The following is a 24,415-nucleotide window of genomic DNA, read 5'->3' as shown; positions in this document are numbered from 1 at the left end:
GCATCTTTGCTGTTCAAACCACGCACAGACTGGGCTGTCAGTGCACGAGGGGATAACCAAGGGCACATACAGCATGTCAGTATGCACTTGCACAGTCGGGAAACTGTTGAAAACCAGAAAATAGGCGAAATCAAGGAATTACCTTTTATCCCCCAAGCCTTTGGGAAGACCAGCTCTCCTTGTTTGTCTCCAAACAGGAGTTGTGTCCGTGCATTCTCCAAAGAAAATCACTGCTCCTCAGCTCCTGTTCTAACCTCTACTGGATAAGTACCAGGTGACATGAGAAAAGACACTGCCTCTGCTTTGCTCTCCCTTTTTCACCCTACCTTTACAGGGAAGTTTGGCAGTCAGTTATTTCGTACTTGCAAACCCATTTTCAAACTCTTTCTGAAAGCAAGCAATAGAAGAACAAATCCTTATTATTGCTCTTGAGTTGAAGAGCTTTTTGCAAAGATCCTTGTTAATGAGCTTTCTTAAGTCTATATTTATATCCTATATACAGCTGTATATATAGAGAGCAGTGCTTAAAAAATGTATGAATTGCACACACATACAGAAAAATGAAGGGTTATTAACACACATCTTTTTCAGTTCTTACTGTGAAAGCTCTTATTCCTTTTTCCTTGGAAATGGAAGAGATAAAAGATACTTTCTAGTATATAATAATTTTGTGCATATGTGCTATATGGTTTTGTTTATGAGACTGAAGTACGTGAGTGTGTGTATGCGAGACAGATGGTGTGTCTGTTTGTGAAAGATATGATGTGTGGATAAATGTGTAAAAATATAGATTTCTTAAAAGCTTTAAAAAAAAAAAGAAAAAGAAAAAGAACAAATGCCTGCTTGATACATAATTTCCCTGTGTCATGCTCATTGTCAATATGACAGAAGAGCGTTCCTGCAGAAAGCAAAGCTGCCCCAGAAAGTTAAGGGTGCTGCCCCTAGGGTTTAGAGCTGGGCATCGTGAATTCTCTTCAAGTTTTCAAAGTCCTGGAAAGTTTTGATAAGCAAATACTTTCTGGGCTCTGCTTCTCTATTGGCTGTTTCTTCACCGCCAGATTTTGACACAAATAATCTGATTGAAAAATCAGGGAGGGGAACAGGGGCAAAAAAACAGAGAGAAAAAAGGAGAAGTATCTATTTCAGCAGACAGCAACTAAGTGAAAAAGTGGAAGAAGGAGTCCAGAGAGAAGACAACGTTTTGCTGGGGGCTTGTCTGGGGAGATTTCGAGGCGAATCCAGTAAAGCAAAGTCCCCTAAACAGGTGATTTATTTATTCTTTTAAACACTTTAAATTTCAATGTTTAACTCATTTCTCTGATGTGTTTTATACTCTTTTTCTTCTTCTTCTGTTTGCAAATATGTAACATATTTCCCTGTGTAAGTCACTTGTACTGAGCATTTATGATAATGGTTTATGTATATCAAACAGGTCAAGCTTTTAAAAATTATATGCCATATACTTGCTTCACCTTTCCACATATGAAAATGATAATAGTAGAATAAAATAGAAAAGATGTGTCAATGGTCTCAGACACCTGCATCCCAGCAAGCTACATGCAGCAGGCAGTTTCCAGATGTAGACTTTTGTACCTAAGCATTGAGGACGTGCTGTATTTTTCCTTTTAATTGCCCTTGAACAGAGCCAAACCTATAAATTCAGAAAACAGCGCATCTCTGCTGCCATCAATTAATTTATGCCAATTTTCCTAGATGAGAATTCAGTCTCTCCTGTTGAGGATTTTTGCTTCGAACCTATCTTTTATTTATGTTATCTCTCCATCCTTTCTAAGTATACGCTGATTAGTGTAACAAAAATTTTAGCATATGCAATTAGATATTTATAGGCATACCTCCTATACTACCAGGCTGGTTCAATACATTAAGCAGGAAAACAAACAGTTTACAGGTTCACAAAGTAAGCGCATGTATACATTAAAGGGAAATTGTGCTATACAAGTTGTTCTATCCAGGGAAGCTTAAGGCAGTTTGCTAAAGCTAGCGGCGTTCCCAACATCACCAGGAGCTAGAGGAGGTTTCTGAAGAACAAATGCTGCAATTGTATTCTAAACATTTTTTCTAGGTAATAAAAGATGCACAAGCATTTCCATTCCACTTCTTTAACAAAATTTTCACCGTAACTTCCAAGCCTTGGCATAATGTCCATTTGCCCAGTCTTACCACAAGAATGAATAACGTTCGGTGCATTTTTCCACTAAAAAGCCACATTCAAATTACTTGCCCCAAGTACATTGAATTTTACAAGCATGGACTAGTGGAGACATGATTAATTTTGTTGTGAAGGACTGAAACTATTTTTAAATATGATTTAAATTTAAAGAGTAAGGAGTCTACAAAACCTCTTATTTTATTTGGGCTCTTAAAAATTCCATACATGGGTATGTTTTATTTTGTGCTTTTTACTTCAAAAATATAGTCTTCTGACAGACACACTATTCTTTATTTTTGGTAGCTTCAGTTTTGCCAGAAAGAGCAGAAAAAACAATATTAAAGATTAAAAATAAATTAAGCAGTAGGAGGGAAATAAGCCTCTTTTAGTCTAAAACTCTGTACACTCATCAGCTTACCTGAAGCCACATATCAACTTAAATTTAAAAATTAAGTATTTCCTCTGAGTGCAGTAGGGAAAAGGGTTTCATCTCTACAATTAACCTTGTCAATTTGAAAACTGGAATACTCGAATTTAGAAGGGCTTACAGAAAAATGAGTCGGCTTTAGAATGGAACTTGTGTTGCAAATTGGGTTCCTGATTCAGCATGGCACAATCCTGCAAGAACCTGTTCCCAAATACGGTATTTTGTATTATGAATTGTCTCACTGAAGGAACCGCTGACAGAACGGCCCCGTAACCTAATACAGAGAGAATACTGATTTCTTCTAAATTGTATCAAAGAGCCCAATCCTGTGTTTTTGGGTTCTGTGAGCTGCCATGCTCTGATACCGCATTCAGGGCTTCAGGAGATACATAGGACCATGACATTAGGATCCTGAAGACAGAAACCACCCCATTAAAAACAAACAAACAAACAAAAAACACTTTTTGATTTGGATGCTCACCAGAGAGCATCACTGGGGATGAAGAAGCTTTGAATTAGAACACAGAAGGGGAATACACAGGTGCTGGGTGCATTTTCAAATCTGGCTGGTAATCTGGCACCTGTAGCTGGTAAAAACAAGCTCCTCTCAGATGCTTCAAGTTAGGTACCCAAAATAATGAAGAAGTTTTTTTTCCCCTGGGTTCTTTCAGCTATCTTTTCCTCGGAGCAGATTACTACAACATTATTATACAGCTACAGGAATGGCAAACAAATAAGAGTGTCAGTTCCAGCTGGCTATTGATGTTATATTCTGTACTGAATCCATGAAATGCCACGCTCCTGTGTTTTGGGACGACACTCTTGCCCAGGCACTGAACTCCGTTGTGCAGTTGCCAGACCAGGTGCCACAAGGGCTGGCAAGAACAGGTTCCATAAAAAAAAAAAAAGTGCAACTTTTAGCAAAAGGTTGAAGCTAAATTCTGTTGGAAGCTTCGGTGATTGTTTAAGCTGTAGCAGGGGCTGCTGTCCACAGCACTACTGTCCCTGTGAAATACAGTTAGCTGCTGGTAGCAGCTGATCACTTGCTACTGATAACGGTGAGTTTCAAGGACGAAGTATTTTTTTTTCTATCCCAATCTGTGCTTCTAGCTTTCCTCTAACTCGGTTGTGTGAATCAGAGAGTCCAATGCAGTTGTTAATTAACTATGCTTTGGGCACCCAGTTCCTGTTTTCTCTGTGAAATGGGGTGGGGGAAGGTAACTTCCTTTTGCAACGTTCAGTAGTGCATTAAAGATCATGTTGCTCTGTAGAGGCCCTTATCAGCAGTCAAGATACTGGCCCAAATTTGACTTTTACATATGCTGGAGCAAACACATCCAGAAAAATCCCATTGATTCTTACGCAGCTACTTCCAACCAGCATGACAAGAGAAGCTGTGTTTAGCACCTTCATGTACTTAGTCCATGGGTACTACAGTAAAACACTGCAAGATTGCTTACACCACCCACCTTCAGTCCTCAAATTTATCTGGTGAATGCCTCAGGGTCCTCCGGCTGGCGGGCAGGGACAGCAGCTCTTCCAGGAGGCAGTGCAGTGTGAGTGCTTTCCTCGTGCATTCAGTTACCTGCTGCCAGAGCTTCTTCCTCCACTGTGTAGGAAGCCCAGGGAAGTTAACTGGTTAAATCAGGCAGACAAATCAGATGTCTAAAGCTTGGTGGTATGAATACTCTCCATTGTGGGCACAGTCCTGCCCACCGCGTGGGAAAATCCCTTTGACATGAGTGGAAATCCCATGTAGAAAGGGCTCGTGGCAGGACTTTAATCTGGGGCACATCTACGCTGCCAAGTGGAGCTCCACGCACAGATGTCCCACCTGGGACCGAGCCCCTCCTGTCGTGCCATCTGAGCTGAGCACTTCTGCTAGGATGGGAGGCTACCGGCTGGGCAGGGCGCGTTGCTCCAAGGGCTACGGCCATCACTGAACACTTCTGTGTTCGCACCGAGCTGAGCGCTTCTGTGTGCACAGGATGGGCAGAGATGCACTTTGTGATACTTAGGAGGAACCCCGTCAGAGTTACAGGAAAGTAAATACAGCGTTGGACTTCAGCATCCCTTCTCTCTAGTGCATGCTCGTGGTTCCTTCTCAGTACTGCTTTGTCCTCTTGCTAAAATTAAATTAACACATCCACTCTTGGCTTCTGTTTTCTCATATTCATCTCAAGTCACACATACGTTTCTTGGAAATAGATAAAAACAGGTGGGTCATTGCAGAAGAAAAAATGGCTGAAGTCATATATGAAAGTGGGAATCCTGGACTAGATTTATAAAGTCAGCTAGAGCTGTAATGGGATTTCTGAAGGCGCTGGGGCTGGTGAGCACCTGGCTCCCACCAACAGCAATGTGCTCAGCAACCTACCTGTCCACAGCAGGCATTGCTGTGTGAATTCCCCTCCTGTACACGTACCTGTAGCCGCAGGCACCATCATAAATCTGGCCCTCAAAGCTTGAAGTGAACCACCACTGAGCTATGTAGTTATATTTAGCATACAGGGGTAAGGGCAGGTACTTCTGAACCCTAAGGAGCAGCCCGAGCAGACCTTTTCCATCGCTGGCTGTTTGGGATTCCAGGAGCCCACGCTGCTCTGTCCCGACTTACGTAGACACCTCACATCATTCCTACTTAACAGGAGCAAACATTGTTCTTTTTTAGTAAATAAGTACGCAACATTACAACCGATCCCAGGAAAAATAAATAAATAAATAAATAAATAAATAAATAAATAAATAAATAACAATGCACTTGCCCACTAGTAGAGAGCAAAGACTTGCTGCTAACTTTTCATATGAAATATAGCAAGATTTGCTTTTAGTGCTACTATCTTGAACAGTTACAAGGGAAAATGCAAATACATATGCAAATAGTGCACCAGCTGATACTGCCATGCACAGCATCGAGCCTGCTGTCGTGCTGGCTGCACGAGAACAGTTATTAGCCATGGGGAGCGGGCACAGGGCGGGCTGGGTTCTGGGCAGTAAAGATAACAGATACATTGCAAGAGAATTTTGTATGATTAAATTTCAGCATTTTATGCTTGTCGTTTCAACGGTCTATGATATTTGAGTCAGATCCAAAAGGTAACCTCTCACACCCAACGCTTCTGCTCTGCCGCTGCTTGACCGGTGTTTGCCAGCCACAACACAAAACATTCAAGCTATGGCCAACAAGAAGGAAACCCACCGCATGTTAAGGCTGTGGGGATTTTCCATTGCATCTTTCCCATTCTCCATGGTTTTACTGTAATTATTATTTGGACGGCAATTTCGCAGAGGAGCCAATGCCACGGGTGGGACTGCACTGCTCTGGGTGCAAGGACCCTTTCTGAAACGGGCGGTCCCCAGCCAGCAGTCCCTACCACGGGGGGACAATCTCAGAGAAGCAGAGCAGAGAACTGCATGAGAGAGATTCTGGGTTCTTGTCTGTCCCTGCCACAGAAACATTTTTGGTCTGTAACACAGCACTCGATTTAAGCATGCCACCATTTCTTCACCTCTGTCTTCACAGACAGCAGTAATCCTTTGCCTCAGCCTAGGGGTGGATTGTGAGGGATATTTTTTACAGAGCATAACGTGATCTGCAATCCCACCTTCAATCCGCACTCCCATCTCTACCTCAGCAGCAGAAACTATCTGGCAGTAAGTTATTCTGCTCAGCCCCTCCGCAGCTAGGTGTTTTCCCCAAAGTTAAGACCCGTCAAGTGCCTAAGCCCAAGCAACCACTCCCCTCTCTTCAGCTGGGTGGGGGGACCGTGGAGATGAACTATCTGGCTCCCCAGCAGAAGGGTTTTTAATTCTCATCACTGCTGCGTACTGAGCTGACGTGCTGTGGGAACAGGCAAGAAACTATCCTGCAAACCAGAGATTTACCTGCTGTCATTCTGCGTTTCTGCCCAGGCAGTGAATGGAAAATGCCACGTTCCTTTTTGGTGAAGAGCAAAAAGGCTCATACCTACCACCAGCACCGCTTTGTGGAAGATGATCTGCCTATATTCACATGGGATCCAATCTCCTCTGCCTTCACTGGTGAGTCAATAGAGCCACTGGGCTTGTAAGAATACACCAGGGCAAATAAATAATTGAGTAGGCAACCTAAGGGAGTAGGATGAATGAGCTAAAGAATAACTAAGGGCTTCCATACAGGGATGGCAGTCTAATACTAGGTTATCCCCCACCGTGCGCCCTCTTTCTCTGGGACAAATCCACGGTGTTGCACTGAAAACAAATTTAGATCCTCCCTTTGTTTCTTGCCGGGGTGCTGCTTTTGTGATTCCAGAGACAGTGCAGCGAGACTCCCCTGCACTGGCGCGCTTTGGGCAGACACAAGCGTTGGAAACCCTAAATGAGCACAAGGTTTCTGATGGCCAGTTCTCCACCTGCGTGGAAATTACACTGGGAATCCTGCCTTGCTCTCTGTTCTTGCTGCAGTTGTTGATTCCCACCTCCCTTGGGGGGAGGTCAGAGATACCAGATTGCTGCGAGGAGTTGGTCACATTTGGAAGGATGTCCAACCTCGGGCAATTAGCAGTTGGGAAAAGAGCTTCTGCTTGGCTGGCATTCTACAAACTCACAGCTCTGCCACCTCGATCTCTAACCTGCTGTGTTCACTGTCTACATACTCTATGTACATCTTCTCTACCTCAGTGTGCTACCACCTCCTCCTCATGATTTACAAGGAAGGTTGCAGCTAGAGCAAGAAGATACTAGTGATACCCTAACACTGTGAAAGAAGTCCTACACCTTGCCCATGAAAGGCTGGCTGCTACGCACCAGATCAATACAAACCAACGGTGTTTCTGCCTGTGCCTGCTGTCCTCCCCCTAGACAGGGGTTCATGCTCTCCCAGAGCCAACCATGCAATAGCAGGGCTAGGACAATTATTTTCTTCCTTCAGGCACCATTCAAATTTTCTTTATTCAAATCTAGGATCAACTTACCCTTTGTTCTGGCCCTGGCTGTGGAACTAGAGTCCAGCCCTATGACAAGTTTGATTACAGAAAGGACGTGGCAATCCAATTCCAATTCCGTCATCCTTTGGCCGTCTGTAGTGTTTATCTGCAGCACAAGAGGGGTTGGACAAACAGATGGATGCTGTCGTTCGGCAGCCCAGTCCCACCTTCAGCAGAAAGGCAGCACATGTATTGGACCTCTTTTTAAAATTCTTACTATAAAGTCTACTTCTAACAAGTGCTGGTTGGTCTCTTAAGGGCTGGGACAGGCACAGAGAAACGTGAGCATGGGCAGGAGACTGGGCTCTGTGGGCACCTCCCCTCTCTGCTTCCCTGCTCGGCTGTCCATAAATTCAGGTTAACAATACTCAACTCTCTGATGGGAGCAGTGGGGAGGTTAATAAGTTAGTGATTGTTAGTTACCCTCATAAATGAGAATGGTTTTAAATAAGGAAATTATTCTTACAATGTGGCCTTCTAGGGTTAATTTGCTGTAGTTATATAGGGCATCAAGTGCCCTATTATTTCTTCCTGTCCTCCTCTGCCTTGCCTCTCCTATGCTGCTTGGAATTTCCCTTTGTCGGCAGTGGGCAGACTTTGATTGCCACGCTGATTGCACCGCTCTGCACTGATTCGGGGAACTGATCGTGGACTCACGTATCCGAGTGTGAGTTCACAGATAAGTACACAGACCACCTTACCAGGCTCTCCTCTTACGGGGTGGAATAAACTAACCGTGACACTACTGTGATTACAGCCATAGGAGACAAGACAGCAGAGGATGGCAAAAAACAGGACCTAGAATGCGTGGTTCCAAAACAAGAAAAGGACCCTTCTGAACCGAAAGAAGAAAGTGTCCCCGTCCAGCACCCGAGCAGGATGCTGCCAGGACCTTCAGCTCAAGGTCTGCTCCCCAGGGTCAGAATTGCAAAAGAGGTCTGGGCTAGATTGGTTGGCTTATGAGGCCCCTGTGACTGGGTCCAGATTTTCAGTAAATGGCAGCTCTTATTTTGACCCCATTGGTCAAGCTTGTCCCAGGCAGAGCTCATTGAGAGCTTTCTGTATTTCCCCTTACACTTCTGGTTTAGACCAGCATCTCCCTGAAGCGTAAGGCTACGATTCCCAGTGAGCAAGCCTCTGCATCTCAAGGACTGGTGTAGCTGTGTGATATGGTCAAGGCTGGTGTCCACATGATACTTGTTCAAAAGCCACATGAAGTAGGGCTAGTAAGGGGGTTAATATTGCCTTAGCATCCCCTCTCCCCTAAAATTTCCTCAGACTGAAATCAAAGTCTAAATATGAAATTTGTATGGGATCAGGGTTTGAGTCAAAGAACAAGTTTGCAACTCCCAAGGTCACTGAATAGGGGCAAGGTATATGGGGAACTTTTTTTTATTTTACTGGTATCCTGCTGCAGGCATTGACATGACACTCACTTCTCCCTCTGCTTTACAAACTCAGAGATGACCATCCCAGGTCTGCAGATCAAAGACTGCACTACCCCGACCAGCACCCCCACCTTCTACAAAACCGGCTTTTCTTGGGACGCTTTCCACTTGCCGTACAGCTATCGACAGATGTCTTCCACCATGCAGTCAGCCCTCCTGGAGCACCCAGTCAGCCTGTACGGCAGCCACCTCCTGCCAAGCCCCGAGCCCCCTCTGGATTACAGCATGCATTACTCCTCCGACATGGAGACCTACCACTGTGTGAAGTGCAACAAGGTGCGTCACGGAGGAGGGAACCTCGGGGATGATGAGGGTCGGGAGTAGTTTTCATCAAATATATCAGAGATTCAGTGGCTTGCCTCAAGGTGCAACGCATGCGGCTTGTAATAGGTGCCCATTCATTCTCCTGGCTGAGGATGAGGGTGCTAGGAATTATGCAGTTTACATGGCCTACAAAAGGAAAGAATCAAAGAGAAGGAATTGAAATCAAAGATGGAGACAAAGCTGCCTCCTGGAAAAATCACTGACATTTTGTTTTTCAGGTATTCTCCACTCCCCATGGCCTGGAGGTCCATGTACGAAGGTCTCATAGTGGGACCCGGCCCTTCGCTTGCGAAGTATGTGGCAAAACCTTCGGGCACGCTGTTAGCCTGGAGCAGCACACCAATATTCACTCCCAGGTGGGTAGCGTGGTTCCAGAGAACCAGATCTCCAGAGCTCACGAGTGCTGGGACCTTCGCTGTTGTTTCATTATCAGGGAAGTGACTTTCCTAGGTTACAAACAGGATGGCTTTCCTGCAGCACCCAGTGGCAATGCTAGGAGCTCTGAAAACCACAGATCATAGCTCTCTTATCTCTCAAATCTCAGACTGTCCTTGAAAATGTCTCAGATTGGGAGGGGAGGATGGTTGCTACTGCTTCTCAGGTGCCTCACCTTCTCTAAAGGGTGCAGGAGTCTGGATCACAAGATGCAAGCCATTTCCATAAGTAACCCTCCTTTCTTCCTCTTCATATTAGCACATCAGTCTGTGAGCTGGAGAGATTTGCTTATCAAATCTACTATAGTCAATGATTTAACAGTCTTCAAGCTCTGTCACATGTTCTGCAGTTACCAACTGACACCCCATGATTTTCTCCCCTACCAGGAAAGAAGTTTTGAATGCAAGATGTGTGGGAAGACATTCAAGCGTTCCTCTACCCTCTCCACGCACCTGCTGATCCATTCAGACACGCGGCCCTACCCCTGCCAGTACTGCGGCAAGCGCTTCCACCAGAAGTCCGACATGAAGAAACACACTTACATCCACACCGGTGAGAAACAAAACGTTCCCAATAAGCAAATGCAAACTGGAGTCCATCAGGTCCCTGCACACACCCAGTTCCCAGACACAGAGAAGTTGCACTGGGGATGTGTGTCAAGGCACTAAAAAGTCAGTCTTTGCAGTCAGCTGAAGGTCTGAGCATCCCTAAGATGCACGTCCTCCTCTGTGTGACAAGGAGGTGGTTATTGTCCAGCCTCTGGTTCTTCTCACCCTCCACTGCTGGAGGAGAGCGCAGACACATTAGCAGGACAGCCGGGCTGACAGCACTGGTGCCTAAGCACAGCCAGTCAGGCCTGAGTCTGCTGAAAGCCATTTCTTTCCACCGTCTGCTAATGTCTTTCTTACCATCTTCTCTGCCCTGCAGGGGAGAAGCCCCACAAATGCCAGGTATGTGGCAAAGCCTTCAGCCAGAGCTCCAACCTCATCACCCACAGCCGCAAGCACACCGGCTTCAAGCCCTTCAGCTGCGAGCTCTGTGCCAAGGGCTTCCAACGCAAGGTGGACCTACGGAGGCACCGGGAGACCCAGCACAGTCTCAAGTGAGGGATGGCTCCAGGTCTCTGCTAGAGACCCCGCTGCCAGCGCCTGCTCCACAGCAGAAGATCCTCCCCAGCACCTCCATCCGGCATGGGGCTGCCCACATATTAAGCTCGTACAGCTTCCCACATCGCTCTGGAGGCTAACGAAGTTGCGTCGTTGGCTTTGGTGTCCTGGCACAGCCTGGTAGGTGACAAAGGAACTCGTGGGAGCTCTCACTTTTTAGTTACAGCAGGTACCAGGCCAGAGCTGACATCACCTGCTCAAGTGTAAATCCAGAGGGATTCTTTAAAGGTTGCTGTTACTCCGGATTTACACCGTGAGCAGAAGTCAGTTTGGACCAGCAATGAGGTGGGAACTCCTGGACTAGTGGCAGCAACAATCTGTGCCAAGCTGGTGCCGTAACCATGTTCTGCTCTGATGGTTAACAAGATAAGGCTGGGGCATGCAAATAGACTGCATTCAGTGAGCTGTGCTCAGCCTGGACAGGGCTTCTGCAGAGACTTGCCCGGGTCATAAATTTTGGCAACAGACATCTAAAATCATTTTCTTTCAGCAGAGCATTTACTGTGATCAAGTGACAAATGAACTGTGTTGTATTTTTAACTTGGAGTGGGAGGAAAATAATGAAAAAACTGTTCCTATCCCTAGCTAATAACAGGGGACTCTGAATGTATCTTACATCCACACCCTACAGCAAAGATCCAGGGGTTAGAGGCAACCTGGAGAGCTCTGAGAAGAGTCAGGCCAAAGCACTAGGCATAAACTAATAAGCCCTGCGTCTCGCTACCACGCAAGAGAGACTGGCTGCTCTCGGAATCCAGGCTGGTGCGTCCCACACTATTTCACTGTACGCTGGACTTACTGAATTAGATTTCTCCTGAGCAATCCTGTGTCACTGCATGGTTGGAAATGACCCTTGGGTACTGGTGTCAAGGACCAGAGAGGTATGCTTTCCTGCCCCTCTTAAAGGAGGAAGCAGCCTAGCCCATACACATTGGCATAATCTGAATACCTTACAAACGTTACACAAACAGCAGTGGTACTTCCTTCTTCATCCAGGTCTAGAGGTTGAAGTAAAGCACTGGAACAGGGAAAGAGCTAGCTCCCCTCTAACCTCTGCTACGTTCTCAGTGTATAACTTAGGGCAAGTCACTGCACTGCTCTGACTTACATCTCCACCCCTCTTGGTGATGGAGTCATTCAATCAGGTTTGTAAAGTCCCTTGAGTTCTTGAGAGGAAGGACAAAGTATTATTACAGCATTAAAAAGAAGTGCTTTCAGTTATGTGGGGCATTGTAGCAGCGCACAGACCACCCCCTAACGACGTCCCTGAACACATGGCATTGTGCAATGACACCTGTGGGAAACGGCCTGGAGAAATACCTATTTCATTGCAAATGCTTATCAAGGGAGGCTGCCATCATGGGCAGAAGAAGAAACAGTCCAAGTGGAAAAGTCATTTATTGTCAGGAGAAAAAAGGCCTCATCCTGCCCTCAGTTACACTGCTGTAAATCCAAAGCCATTCTCCTAAGATCTAAAATGTACTCGCCCCTGTTTTTTGCTGTGCCTAAGCTGTTCATCATTAATATGCATGCCGGAAACTCAAAACAGCGTCTGTACTCCTGGCTTGTCCTTGCACACTGTAAATATATATTTATACTTATTCTAATGTATATTTTTATTGCAATACACCAGACAGTTACAACATGTACAGGCCTGCTGGGATTTATCTGATAAATCTGTTCCTTCTCAGTAACTGAGCTAACACGGGGCATTTTGTGTTAAAAACATTCATTTCAAGAAAGTCTCGTACTCAGCTCTGGGGACGCCAGCAGTGGGGGTAGAGTGGAAAAGCAGGGGGACAGTACAGCACTGCCCTCGTGGTCAGTTCCTGCCCCGGGGCTCCGACACAAGAGGAAATCAGGATGGAAACCCACATGCAGAACAGCTCAAAGCCCAGGAGCAAAGGACATCGCCCCAAAGGCGGATACGTGCAGAGCCCCACACAGGCAGCAGGGCAGCTCTGCAGAGCAACAGGGAGCTGCTACAGCCACACCAGGTGACAGGGGACAGTATTATCAGAGCCCCTCTGTTAAAGCTGAGCTGTCCTGCACGGGGTTGTGCCAGAACCTGGCCAGGACACAGACACCAAGGGAGGAACCGGCCCCAGGTCCTGACTCTGACACCAGACACACACGAGCACTCACACATGTACATAGGCACAAGCCTTGGACAAGGTAAAGGCATTTCAGCTTATTAAAACCACTGCCAAAAATACAAACTGCGTTTATTATTTCCCTTATCCTCCTCGAATCTGCAAATAGAAATATTTAAAGAGCGTGTCAGCATCTGAGCTGCTTGGTAGCTAATACCCTCCAGCCCCAAAACACGCAGGCACACGGGCACATACTTCCCTGTCTGTGTCCCGGGGACAGCAGGTGTTCCTGACTCATTGGAGGCTCCTCGGGTTTGGAGGGAAGTGCTGGCACAAACCGATCAGCACCACGGCGAGATTGCCTGTTACACCGCTCATAAAAACAAATCAGACAGCTGCTTCCTCTGAGCCTGCTGAACAGGGGGGTTACTCTATCCATCGCATTTCCATCCCTATCTTTGATTTCCATGAGACGGAGGAGTCGCAGCCTTGAACTGGTGGCTGGGGTATTATATCCTAAGGTTGCGTGCCTACAGCTGGCTTCTCCCTCCTAACAAAGAGCAGCTCACCCCAGCCCTGTCGCTCATTTCCCCGGGCTCTGGGGCAGGCGGGGAAGGCAGCTGCTTTCGCTGCTCTCCTGGTTACTGGGAGCAAAGATCACCGAGGGGCGCTCAGGGCGGAGGAGGCAGTGCCAGCCTTACCCTTACACATCCCCAGGAGACACAAGGGTTGCTTTAGCTGGCCGGGCAGCGAGTAAAGCAGCACTCGGGGGTGACCACGGGCAGCGTGCTGCTGCAGAGCCACACTCAGGGAAACATACCCGCAGCCGAAGCTGGCAGAGGCGGCCAGGCTGGCCCACTCCCTCCGGCTCTGCGAGTGTATCTCCAGAAACACGGGCTGTGGAAAGAGGCCAGCTGGCAAAGGCACTCACGAGACAAAAAACAAGAGTCAGAAGGTGACTTGAGCAGGGAGAAAGAGAAGAGGGAATTAATTGGTAGTTTTGCAATAAAAGTTTCTTCGCAGAGAGTAACAAGGTGCCGCGTTGAGGCCACCCACTAACACCAGCTGCCTCCTTTCTCCCTGAGCACCATGCACTGAAAGGAACAACGGGTGCCAACAGCCCGGAGGAGAGCCCTCAGAGCCCCTCAGCCCCTTGTTTGCCTGCAGTCCCTGACCAGGGAGAGCCATTGGATGAGGACGAGGCTGGAGGGACCCAGCTTGGGTCTTCCCCGCACGCTGCTCTTCGCAAAGAGCCCGTCCCAACCTGCCCAGCGGTGGGAGATCAGGAAGATGCAGGTGAGAGACCCCAAGGAACAGCCCTGGTGAAGCCAGCACTACAAGCACAGCAGTGTACCCCAACAGCCTGCTCACAACAGGCCTCCCAACCTGCTGCCTGGTGTTTGGGACCCCAGTCCTGGGTGGGAAGGAAGGCCCCAGGCCTGCTCTGGAGCCTGCAGCTGCGCTCTGCACGGTTCCCCAGGCTTTCATCTGCATTGTTTGAAGCTCTGGAAGCACACGTGAAGGAGTAAGGAAACAAATCGGGCCTTACCCAAGCCATACCACAGGAGCATGGGGTCAGCCCAGAGCTCAGCACCAGAGCCAGACACGGGGCCAGGCTGCTGCTGGCGTAGGGCACAGCAAAAGGCCTCGCTTTGCCTCAAACCTCATCTGATCCTTGGAACTACTGAATCCACACAACAGGCACACCTGAAGATGCTCAGCACCAGTCAGGATCCGGCCATTGGTGTCACCAACTCCAAACACACCTGGCTTTGTTCTCCAAACATGCAAATTCTGCCCAGTTCTGAAAATAACCCCTTTCCCACCATCTTGCCTTGCATCAGAAAACATTCGGGTCAGTCAATGAAGGAAACAGATAAAAAGCAAAATCTCAACTAATCTTTGGGACTGAAGAAAGAGCTGATTGTTTTTGCCTCTCTCCGAGCTCGCCCTAGACCCTGCACTTCCCTCGTCCTCTTCACACCTTCACTCCTTTATTGCCAGGGAAAGAAAATCCTGGTCTCTGGGCTGTTTTGTTTAGCAAATGAAGGACATGCAAAGCAATCCCCCCGGGCAGCTGTCAGAAAGAGAGGTGTGCCTCTGTCTTCCAGACAGCCTTCAGGCTGTGAGAGCAGCAGCCTAGAAGCACTGTGATCAAGGGTGGATTGAGGTCTGGACACAAGATGCATCTTTTCCTGATGAAGACAGCCACGGGACACCTGCAGGAAGTGAAGGTGTGCTCCTAGCTAGCACAACATCATACCAGAGCTTACCCGCAGGCTCTATTAACCTACACAGGAGTGAAGTCCTAGAGAGGGCAAAACTCTGAAGGTTTCATGTGTGCTGGCAATGGTTAGCAGGTCTAAAAGGAATTGAGGGGAAGGACAGAGGAAGTTAGCTCCAGTTGCGTATGGGTTGCATTGGATAAGAAATTATTTGCTGAGCCTGCTTGTGCCCCATCCTAGACTTCACGAGAAAGTGTTTTCAGTGGAAAAAGAAAGAAACGAGCAGAGTCCTTACTCCTCACAGCAGGCCATTCCCCAGCACTGCAGAGCCTGTGGCAGGTGAAAGGGGGACACGGTGGGCGCACCCAGCTGGCGGCAGGTCTGTGCTAACCCATAAACACAGCACGCAAGTGGAGACCTGAAAGCATCAGACAGTCTCCCAGCAGGAGCTGCATAAGCACGTTTCCTTGCACAGGACAAACATTCCTGCCTGCAGTTCGAGGGCCTGGCCTGGAAAGGGATAGGGAACTTGACCTGCAAAGCTGCTACAGGAAAACAGAAAAATACTCCATAAACTTTTTTTTTTTAAATCAGTTCTGCTTGTAAAGCAGAGATGTTTTTTCACTTTTGCCCTAGAGTAGCATGTCCATACAGGGGAGACAACTGAAAACAGCCACAGCAGTTATTCAAGGATGGTTAAATCACTCAGTTGCCTCTGTGGTGGATGAGACCTATGAAAACACAGATCTGTGCAGCAGCTCCTGAACTAGCACGTTTCACCTAACAGTCACCATGGGCACACACTGGTCTTTTAGTTACAACCCTGAACCGAGACTCAAGATCTGCCCCACATTTCCTGCACGACCTCGGGCAAGACATTAGCTCTGGATTTGTGAAGTTGCTCAGCACCCTGTGAAGCCCACAGAAAACTTTACCCCATCTGTGAAAGCTGGATAATTCCTCCTCTCCCTTTTATTTCACTTGTTTATTTCAACGGTAAGATAGTCAGGGACAGGACTGCCCCTCCTTATCTTTTACATACAGGGCCTTGCACAATGGAGCCTTGATCTCAGCTGCAACCTACTAAGTGCTACTGTGATACCAATAACGAATGATAGAAACTTAATTTGGCAAAGCAACCCAATTCTGTAGCTAGCTTCGAAAGAAAACATCGAAGCATGCACAGCAGGAACCCCAAATTAAAACCACTAAAACCCCAAATGAGAAGAGAAAAGGGGCGAGCAAAGACACAGAAAGGATAAATCAGATGCAAGCAGCATTTCCACCAGTGAATAATATCCAAAGGAGAGAGACAGAGCTGGATATCAATGCTACGAACATCCTACGTGACACCCACATTTTAGCAACACCGCCTAAGTACAAGCCTTTTTCAATCTGGCCTTGGGCTGATTGTGACCTGGTGGCCCAAGGGTGATCTTTGGTCACCTCACCAGACAGCAAGGCAGGCAGAGAGCAGAGAGTCCCCAGAAATGGGGAAATCTGAGGCCGGGGAGGAGTTGAGTATGCACTGGGCTCAGCTTTGGTCTGATAAGTTTATCAAGCACTGCCGGCTGCTAACTGTCAGCCGGCGAAGTGAGCCTGTTAGGGAGGAGGAACAGCTCCCAGGGCAAGATAGGACAGCCCAGGCCTTATCGGAGAGCCTGAGCCAAAGAGGGAACTGGAGAGCGAGCACTTTCCAACCACTTCATCTGAACAGCAGACAGATTGGCAGGAAAGGCCTGTCAGCCCTTCGCTTCTGCCACCCCGACAACAAGCCCTGGCCCATGCGAATAACCGGTAAGTGCAGCATGGAAATTGCCAACGTGAACACAGAGGCCCGAGGGAATGGGCAGGGGAAGGTTTTCCTAGAAACATTGCCCAAAGGAGAAAGTCAGATTTACAGCCAACAATTCAGATGCTTACTGAACAAACCGCTCCTCCGGACAGCATTTCCCCAGCAGGCTGCCCTCCCTAGCTTCGGCAGGACAACTCCAGCACTTCAGACCAACACCACACCAAGTTTTGGTGTGCAGATAAATGCTTTTTTACCCTTTATTGTTTTAAGAAAGATAGTTTAAAAAGCATCAAGTGAATAGAAGAAAAATCTGGCCATCCCCTTCCATCTGTTAGAAGTATGGGCCAGCAAATACCCCCTTCACTCTTACTCCAGGGAAGCAATAACCAAATCTACACAGCCAAAGATCACAGCACGGGCTCCCCCCATTTGGAGGAGCTCCCTTGGACAAGCACAGCCTGTGCCAGCTCCCTGCATGCACTCCTCAGCCACGACAGGGAGGGCAAAAGAAGATTCCTGCACAGCACATCCTCTGCTTGGTTTCCTGCTACAGATGTGCCACGCAGGATAAAAACGGTGTAAGACCGTCAGCTTAGACACACTGCACTCCTCCAGTCTGCCCAACCGTACTGCAGTGAGGTCGCTGCTCCCTTAGCACAGACCCCACAACAGCAGTCATCCTCTATCAGGCTCACCTTGGGGTCTCGGACTGGGTTCAGACAGGTGACTTGGGTCCTGCTTACAGCAGGGAATGGTGCTGAGAGCTGGCTCAAGTGCAAGCCCTGAGCCTGCAGGATGGGTTCACACTTGGCTGCTTGCAACAAGTGCTGTCCCAAGCCCTCCATGATAAACAAGGAAGGAAATGTTCTGCAGCAGCATAGGCCAGGACATCCCCTGTGCAAGGCAGTTTACTCAAATGCTCCCTTTCCAGCAAGTAAGATCTATATGGGGCGATTTGTCTGTCCTATTTTAGATGCATGTTTTAGAAGGAGAAGTCATGTCTTTAATGCACCTACTTCTCCCACCGATCAGAAGGGGAACCTAGCATATGTAGACATCTAAAGTTACATGAGATGAGTCACACTTATGTGGTTTCTGCACCACTCTCAGGCCACGTTTCTCACAGCTTTTTCTGCTCCAGCCCATAACCTGCTGTTCTCCAAGCCATCAGCCACCTCTAAACCATTTCAGTCCGCTGTGCACCAAGGGCTCCCAAGTAAGCTCTGAGTGCAACATCCACACCCAGCAGTGGCCAATGCACTTCTCAGGTTCGAGGCTCTCTCATCAAGAAAGATGAGTTTTTTAAAAAAAAAACAAAACCATCTACCATTGATTCTGCTTTCTCTTTGAATAATTTTAAAGCAATGGGACTTTATCTTACATCCCAGGCTCTTCTATATTAGGAACTTTGGTGGGATTTTCAGCAGTGGCTAAGTCCGCTGGTTTTTCTCTTTATAAACTAGAAGTTATCTCTTGCTTCAGTTGGGGAAGGGGAAGTCAGATGATGGAGCATTCCTGTTCTTAAGAAGACCCCATCCTGAGATTGTGGACATGGTGAACCCGTGTGTCACTCAGACATCCCTGACCCAGTGCCTTATTTAGATCCAGCCTGTACTTGACTGTAAATCAATCATGCTCAATGGACACCCAGGGGCCAGAGCACCTGGAAGAGAGTTCAGAAACTGGAAGTGCATTTTTTTGCTATTGTAGGATCGTGAAGAGAGCTAAATAGGAGACTCAAACAAAAAGGACTGTTCTCCTGCCTTTGCTGTTACCAGCTGATCTAAGCCAGTCACTGTCCCTCTCTCTGTCTCAGGTTTCCCATCTGAGAAACGATGATAACAACACGGACATACCGAGATCTACAGATAAGAGCAAGGTAGAATTGCTGCATGTGCACAGTAATCTTACACTGGAGCAGGATCCAGCATTATGAGAAATCTCACAGAAAATGCACAAAGCAAGGTCCTTGCATTGTGATCATCTTTAGAAATATTTGCCCAAATTTGAGTAGTATATTTGATGCAGAACTAGAAGTGGAACTTAGGTTGCCTGGACTTCCAGTCTTGTTTCATAAAATTATACTTCAATTATGCTACATAATGTCATAACAGTGTTGTTATGAGACTCAAATACTTATGATAGTTCACATTTAAATACCACATTCTTCCTAAAGATTTCAAATTGCTCCACAAAGATGGACACATCTTATCCTCATTTTACAGACAAGGAAACCAAGAGCTAGGGAGAGATAAAGCGACTAACCCAAAGCCATACAGAGAATGAGCGAAAGAGCTAAGAAATAAACCACGTCATTTTAGCTGCAGCTCTTATTTTATTGGCAGGAGGCAAAATTCAGACCTGTTGTGATGTAAACTGCTGCATAATTCACATCACCAGTTATACTGGTGGAATTTGGTACACCCTCTATGAATAATCAGGTATACGAACATCTTGGAGCCCTGGCCCATCTTTGCTCACACTAGACCATGCAAGCCTAGAAGCAGCCACTAGCTATCATGACCTATTTTAAGCCACATCCCTGCGTTTCTTAGTTTTTAATACATTAAAAAAAAAAAAACGTGTTCCCACTGAGGTGGGCACAACATACAACAGCTGGCAGGGTTTAGCCCCCTGGTCTGCAAACCCTCTCACAGCATCATTAGAAGTTTCTTCACAGGAGATGCAGCACAGCCCCTGTGGCTGTCAGAATCAATTTATTTAGTGTCCCAAAAATAAGTTACTGGCACTACCTCCCTGCCCCCACTTCCTCGGTCCTGAAGTCCCCAGCAATCTTAGCTCAGAAGGGAATGTGACTCAGGCCTTCAACTGAAGGGTTGTCATCTGCAAGCCATTAGGACTGGATGTGGCCGTGGTTTTATCATTGACCACCAGCTGCCTCTAGAGCTCTTGCCTCCTCCCCAATGATTCAGCAAATCTTCTCTGAGGAGAAAAACAAGCATAGAAGTGAACAAATCACAATGTCAGATTACAAAGATGAGCAGGGAAAAGCTGCGGCTCAAAGGAGGGAGATAAAAGCCGGTGAAGCTGCACGACACAAGGACTGAAGGGCCTTGCAAAGACTTTTTTTCTGGAGAGTGGCAATAAAAGTCTGACAAATTACAACTGTATTTTGAGTCTTTACACCTTAAAACACTGCTGACTAAAGAGTACATAATGTGGAAGGAAATGAAGCATATTCTCCCCTCTGTTATCTGGGCATTGCACAGGGCTGATATGGATTTTTACTGGTACAACTGAGCTGAGAAGTCCATTCTGGTTTATACTGGAACAAAGTTCCACCAAGCAGACTATTTTCAGAAGGAGTTTCTGCGCACCATAACCAACTTTTTCAATGGCTCAGAAGCCCATTCGCAGGCACTTTAAACATTACTGTTCCTGAAATAAAAAAGTTCTAAGATATGTCAGGTGGTATCTAAGGCAAGAAAGAAAGCAATTAGAAATAATCTTTAAACTTCTGACACTTTTGGCCACCATATTTTATATGCTATAGTTCTTTTGCACAATTATTTTATTTCCTGCTAGAAGCATTTGAGGTGGAACACGATACCAACTTCACAGGTCATGGTACAGAGCACATACAATAGAAAATGAAGAAATTTCAGCTGGTTGGTTGATAGATGTAATATCTCCTGTAATGGCATTCCACCCAGACACTCCAGTAAAAGTCCATCATTCCAAAAATGATGTGAAATCCTAATGAAAACAGAAGTGTTTGCAATTTACAGCACACTCATGTCACATTTTGGGAATGTTTCAACACAGTGGGTCCCCCAATATCTGTACCACAGAGATGCATCCTTCCACTAGATTAAATGCAATGACAATAAGCATAAAAGGAAAGAGGAGCTCAAGAGCCGCATGTAGGTGTACTGGAGATGGATAAACTTCAGTTTCAATTGCTTTTACACTCCTGATTGACCACATTGAAACAGCACAGAGATTAACATTTCAATACTGAAGTACAACTACAGAGGACTAACTTACCTTGCTATGGGCTTTTATGTTCTTCACGCATGTTTATATATCCAACTCACTGTTAAGTTACAGCTCACAAAGCCTACTGAAACTGCACATTACCCTGCAACCTTCAAAAACACATCATTTGTAACAGATACACACTACTTCAGAGGGTTGTACCATGGCTCACCAGGACGACAGCTGGCAAGGTAAGGAAGGAGCGACACGAAGCCTTAAGGAAAGTAACTATGAAGAACTGGAGTGCCTCGGACCCAGTCACCCACCCAGGGCTGCCAACACTTCCCAGAGGACTTGAACAGGTACGTGGAAAAGCACAGAGTAGGAATGAAAGCAGAACAAAGCGCTCCTTGCCCCTTTTCCAAGGGCTACTAGAGGGAACAGGGCGTTAATGTAGGTACTTACAGTGCCCAGCTGCTCTTGCCTATGAAAGGTGAAGGAAGCACTCACAGCACAACACAGAGGAAATTAGTGAAAAATGGAAGGCTGAATAGGTAGCAAACCTCAGGCCAGGAGGCTTCTGCAGATACCAAAACACATGAAGAAAAAAACCAGAAACTGCTATAGCAATCCCAAAGTATTTTATTCCTGGCGGACAGCACTTCCTTTCTCACTTTATCCCATGTTTCAGGCTCTATAAACATTAGCTGCCTCCAAACCTCACACCAAAAATTAACACCACCAAAGCCATACACAAAGGACACCCTGTTGGTGCCCTTTTAAAGCATTTCCCTTTGCAGTGCTGCCACCTGCTCTCACAGCTTTAGGGGGTTTCCTCTCAAGTCTAACAATAATCAGGTGTATTCCTTAAAGCTTGACTGTCAGGGTCAAGGGAATTAGATGTTTATTAAGCCTGATGACTGCAGAGAACTGAAAATGTGGTGCCACTGCACCCTGCAGGCTGAAAACAGAGCATCCATTTATTTATTTATTTATTTATTTATTTTTGATCATGGTTTCTAAGCCAGGCCATCACTTCTGGGAGGGAGGCTGGCTACGGACTCCGGGGCATTTGGGTCTAGCAGCTCTGCTTCTGCCCCATACCAGAGCAACAAACAATTCTATCGCCTACACTGCTGGGATGAGCAGGAAAGCCAGCAGCAGCTGGAACACAAAGGCACACAAACACACGCCACCAACTCCCCAGCTGGAGCTGCCCCACACGCTGTAGGTGCTGTTGGTGGGGTACCCGGGGATGGGGAGCACGGTGGGACAGGGGGAAGTTTGGCTCTGTGGGGCCAGGAGTGTAGCCGCGGCCCTGGGGAGGGGTTGGTGGCTGCACGTGCCCCTCATGTGCTGCTGGTGTCGGATGGTGCCCACGGTGTGAGGCTGCCTGGCACCAAAGTCCAGGGGAGACGTGCTGTCAGGGCCCAGGGCTGAAGGAGACCTTCACCTGCTGAAGCTGCTGCCTTGTTCTGCTTTAGCCCTCTTGATCTGGTACAACAGACAGGCACGCCTGGGAAGGGGATTGCTAGAGAGGGGATCTGGTGATCTGGGGAAGATACTACATCCCCATGGACATGACATGCAGTGTAGGATGCATGAGTGTGGCTTTCTGCCTGCTTCCAGGGGGCTGCAGCTGAGTGCAGAGTATGTTGAGTCAATGCCATGTGTCCTGTGACCACATTCACCGGGCCTGTTGCCTGCTGGCCCCTGGTTACTTTTGCCAGGAGAACAATCTGCAAGGTCTCCCACAAGAAACATCTTTCGATTTCTCACTGTAGTCCTTCATTAACACTTAGCAAAGCAAACTTATCTTAATACCTGTGTTTCCATTTTACTTTGTCGATGTCCTCTACTGATACCCAGTAACTCCAGGAGAGCAGAGGCAGAGCGGGAAGCCTGTTCTGAAGCACATACATTTTGTGCAAATTAGTAATCAACTGCTTGAGGGGTTTCTCTCACATAGTACGGGGGATCTCCTTCAACAGGCAACTAGAGGTAGTTTGGCCGCTTGTTTTTAAAACCTGAAATTTCCTTTCCTCAATGGTGTGTCCTTTGTAGTTACCAGTATGCTCCCTGGGGAGCTGGGGACAAAGTAAGACCCATTGCTTACACGGCTGTATCCCTTCTCATCAAAAATCTGGAGAACATTTCCATGTGTTCCCTTGAATGCCACACATCTGCGTGTGCCACAAGCAGAAAGCAAACTCAGTCCTTTGCATGGTTTCCTAGGGATGGGTACAACAACCCCCAGGTGTTGTTGGGATCGCAACTACTTGCTGGCTTCTCTGAAGGTTTTCTGATTGTGACGTGAAATTTCCTGTTTAACCTTGCTCAAGAGTGAGATAGGGGCCTGTCCACTTACACCAGGATTCCGAAGCCAGGCGTTCGGGTTCAATTCCCATTGGACACCAGCTATCCTTTGTGACCGTAGCCAAACACGCATCTGCTTTTTCTGTTCTCTAATCTATCAAACAAGAGGAGTGCTGGCATATTCTGATTGGGATACCAGAATATTTGACGTCTTGAACAGCTGCAAGGGGAACCCCTTGTAAGTGACGGATATGATACATATTTGTCAAGGCATGACAATGTCATGTCAGGAAAGCGAGCGAGGGGCACGTACCTGAAATGATGATGTATTGTTTTAGCTCTTTGAAGTCCGCCCAGTCTGGTCCCGGAATGCAGTAAAAGCCAATGTCAACATCCACCCAGACAAGCTGAAACTCCTGTTGCCGTATCTGGCCTATTACATGGTAAGTCTGAGGAATCTGCCCTTGGTCCTGGCTGATGCTGCTAGGAGGTGGTGCAGGGGTGGATCACCTGGATGTTCCTGGCTCTCTGCAGGTTCTGAGGTCCCACCACTAAGTACCTGAGCTTCATGTAAAGAGAAAAAGGGAAGGCAAACTTTGCTGTTGAACAGAAGCTACAACCCTGGATGGTTCAGTAACTGTTAGCTCCATCGGTTCCTGTCTGCTTTGCAGCTCAGTCAAACACACAGTAGAGACTAGAATCAAAATCAGGTGGAAACACACCTGAAAATAGACAAAATTGCATTCTCAAATCTCTCCATCTGTGAGAAGTACACCTTGTCTGGGTTGATGGACATGTGGAAAACAGAAAAATGCGCTTTTCCTTATCCAAGGTGAATTAAAATTCTGTGCAATGACTTCAGCATCAAGCCGAGCCGGTGATCTTGGAAATAAAGCCAGCAGGACAAAAACACTTCCTGGCAGTGAATTACTCCCTTCTGTTGGATGTAGCGTATGTTGTCCTTACTAGCTAACACGCTTCACAATTCCATTTTGACTTCGCCAGAAGTTAACAAGGACTGCAAGAAGAAGGCAATGTGGCAGAGCTTCAGGCTCACAGAGGTTGCCCACTCTGGCCGTTAGTCTGCTATCACTGGCTGGATTGTTACTGTGC

The 24,415-nt window shown here is 47.0% G+C and overlaps 2 protein-coding genes and 1 long non-coding RNA gene across 8 annotated transcripts in view; 2 read left to right on the top strand and 1 right to left on the bottom strand.

Moving 5' to 3' along the window:
- The window catches only part of TSC1 (TSC complex subunit 1), a 63,206-nt gene that overhangs the window by 32,305 nt on the left and 6,486 nt on the right, over nucleotides 1–24,415 (bottom strand). Inside the window, exons 2-3 of one of the 5 annotated variants that reach the window (XM_080561761.1) lie at nucleotides 9,265–9,459; nucleotides 7,550–7,667 (exon numbers count right to left, since the gene is read on the bottom strand). The gene's annotated coding sequence lies outside the window, so the exon portion shown is untranslated. Of the gene's footprint in view, nucleotides 1–4,066; nucleotides 5,448–7,549; nucleotides 7,668–9,264; nucleotides 9,460–24,415 lie in introns of those variants that run through there. The other 4 variants (XM_080561763.1, XM_080561766.1, XM_080561765.1 and 1 more) reach the window with 4 other exon arrangements.
- GFI1B (growth factor independent 1B transcriptional repressor) lies at nucleotides 146–13,837 on the top strand. The gene is made up of 7 exons (XM_080561805.1): nucleotides 146–1,264; nucleotides 6,510–6,638; nucleotides 8,319–8,465; nucleotides 9,023–9,285; nucleotides 9,552–9,689; nucleotides 10,155–10,320; nucleotides 10,696–13,837. Exons 2-7 carry the CDS (start codon nucleotides 6,524–6,526, stop codon nucleotides 10,872–10,874), a joined length of 1,008 nt encoding a protein of 335 aa, XP_080417931.1. The 5' UTR covers nucleotides 146–1,264; nucleotides 6,510–6,523; the 3' UTR covers nucleotides 10,875–13,837.
- Nucleotides 13,881–24,212, top strand: LOC308180349. 2 transcript variants are annotated; one of them, XR_013940904.1, is made up of 4 exons: nucleotides 13,881–17,049; nucleotides 18,864–21,348; nucleotides 23,641–23,745; nucleotides 23,837–24,212. It is a non-coding gene; the product is annotated as an uncharacterized lncRNA (long non-coding RNA). The 2 variants fall into 2 exon arrangements; XR_013940905.1 differs by lacking the exons at nucleotides 13,881–17,049; nucleotides 18,864–21,348 and having other exon boundaries at nucleotides 22,224–23,745.

Source organism: Anser brachyrhynchus (genome assembly GCF_964034855.1).
Source record: "Anser brachyrhynchus genome assembly, chromosome: 19".
In the NCBI taxonomy this organism is placed as follows: Eukaryota; Metazoa; Chordata; class Aves; order Anseriformes; family Anatidae; genus Anser; species Anser brachyrhynchus.
The sequence above is the reverse complement of the archived record's forward strand: the minus strand, read 5'-3'. Positions and strand labels throughout refer to the sequence as shown.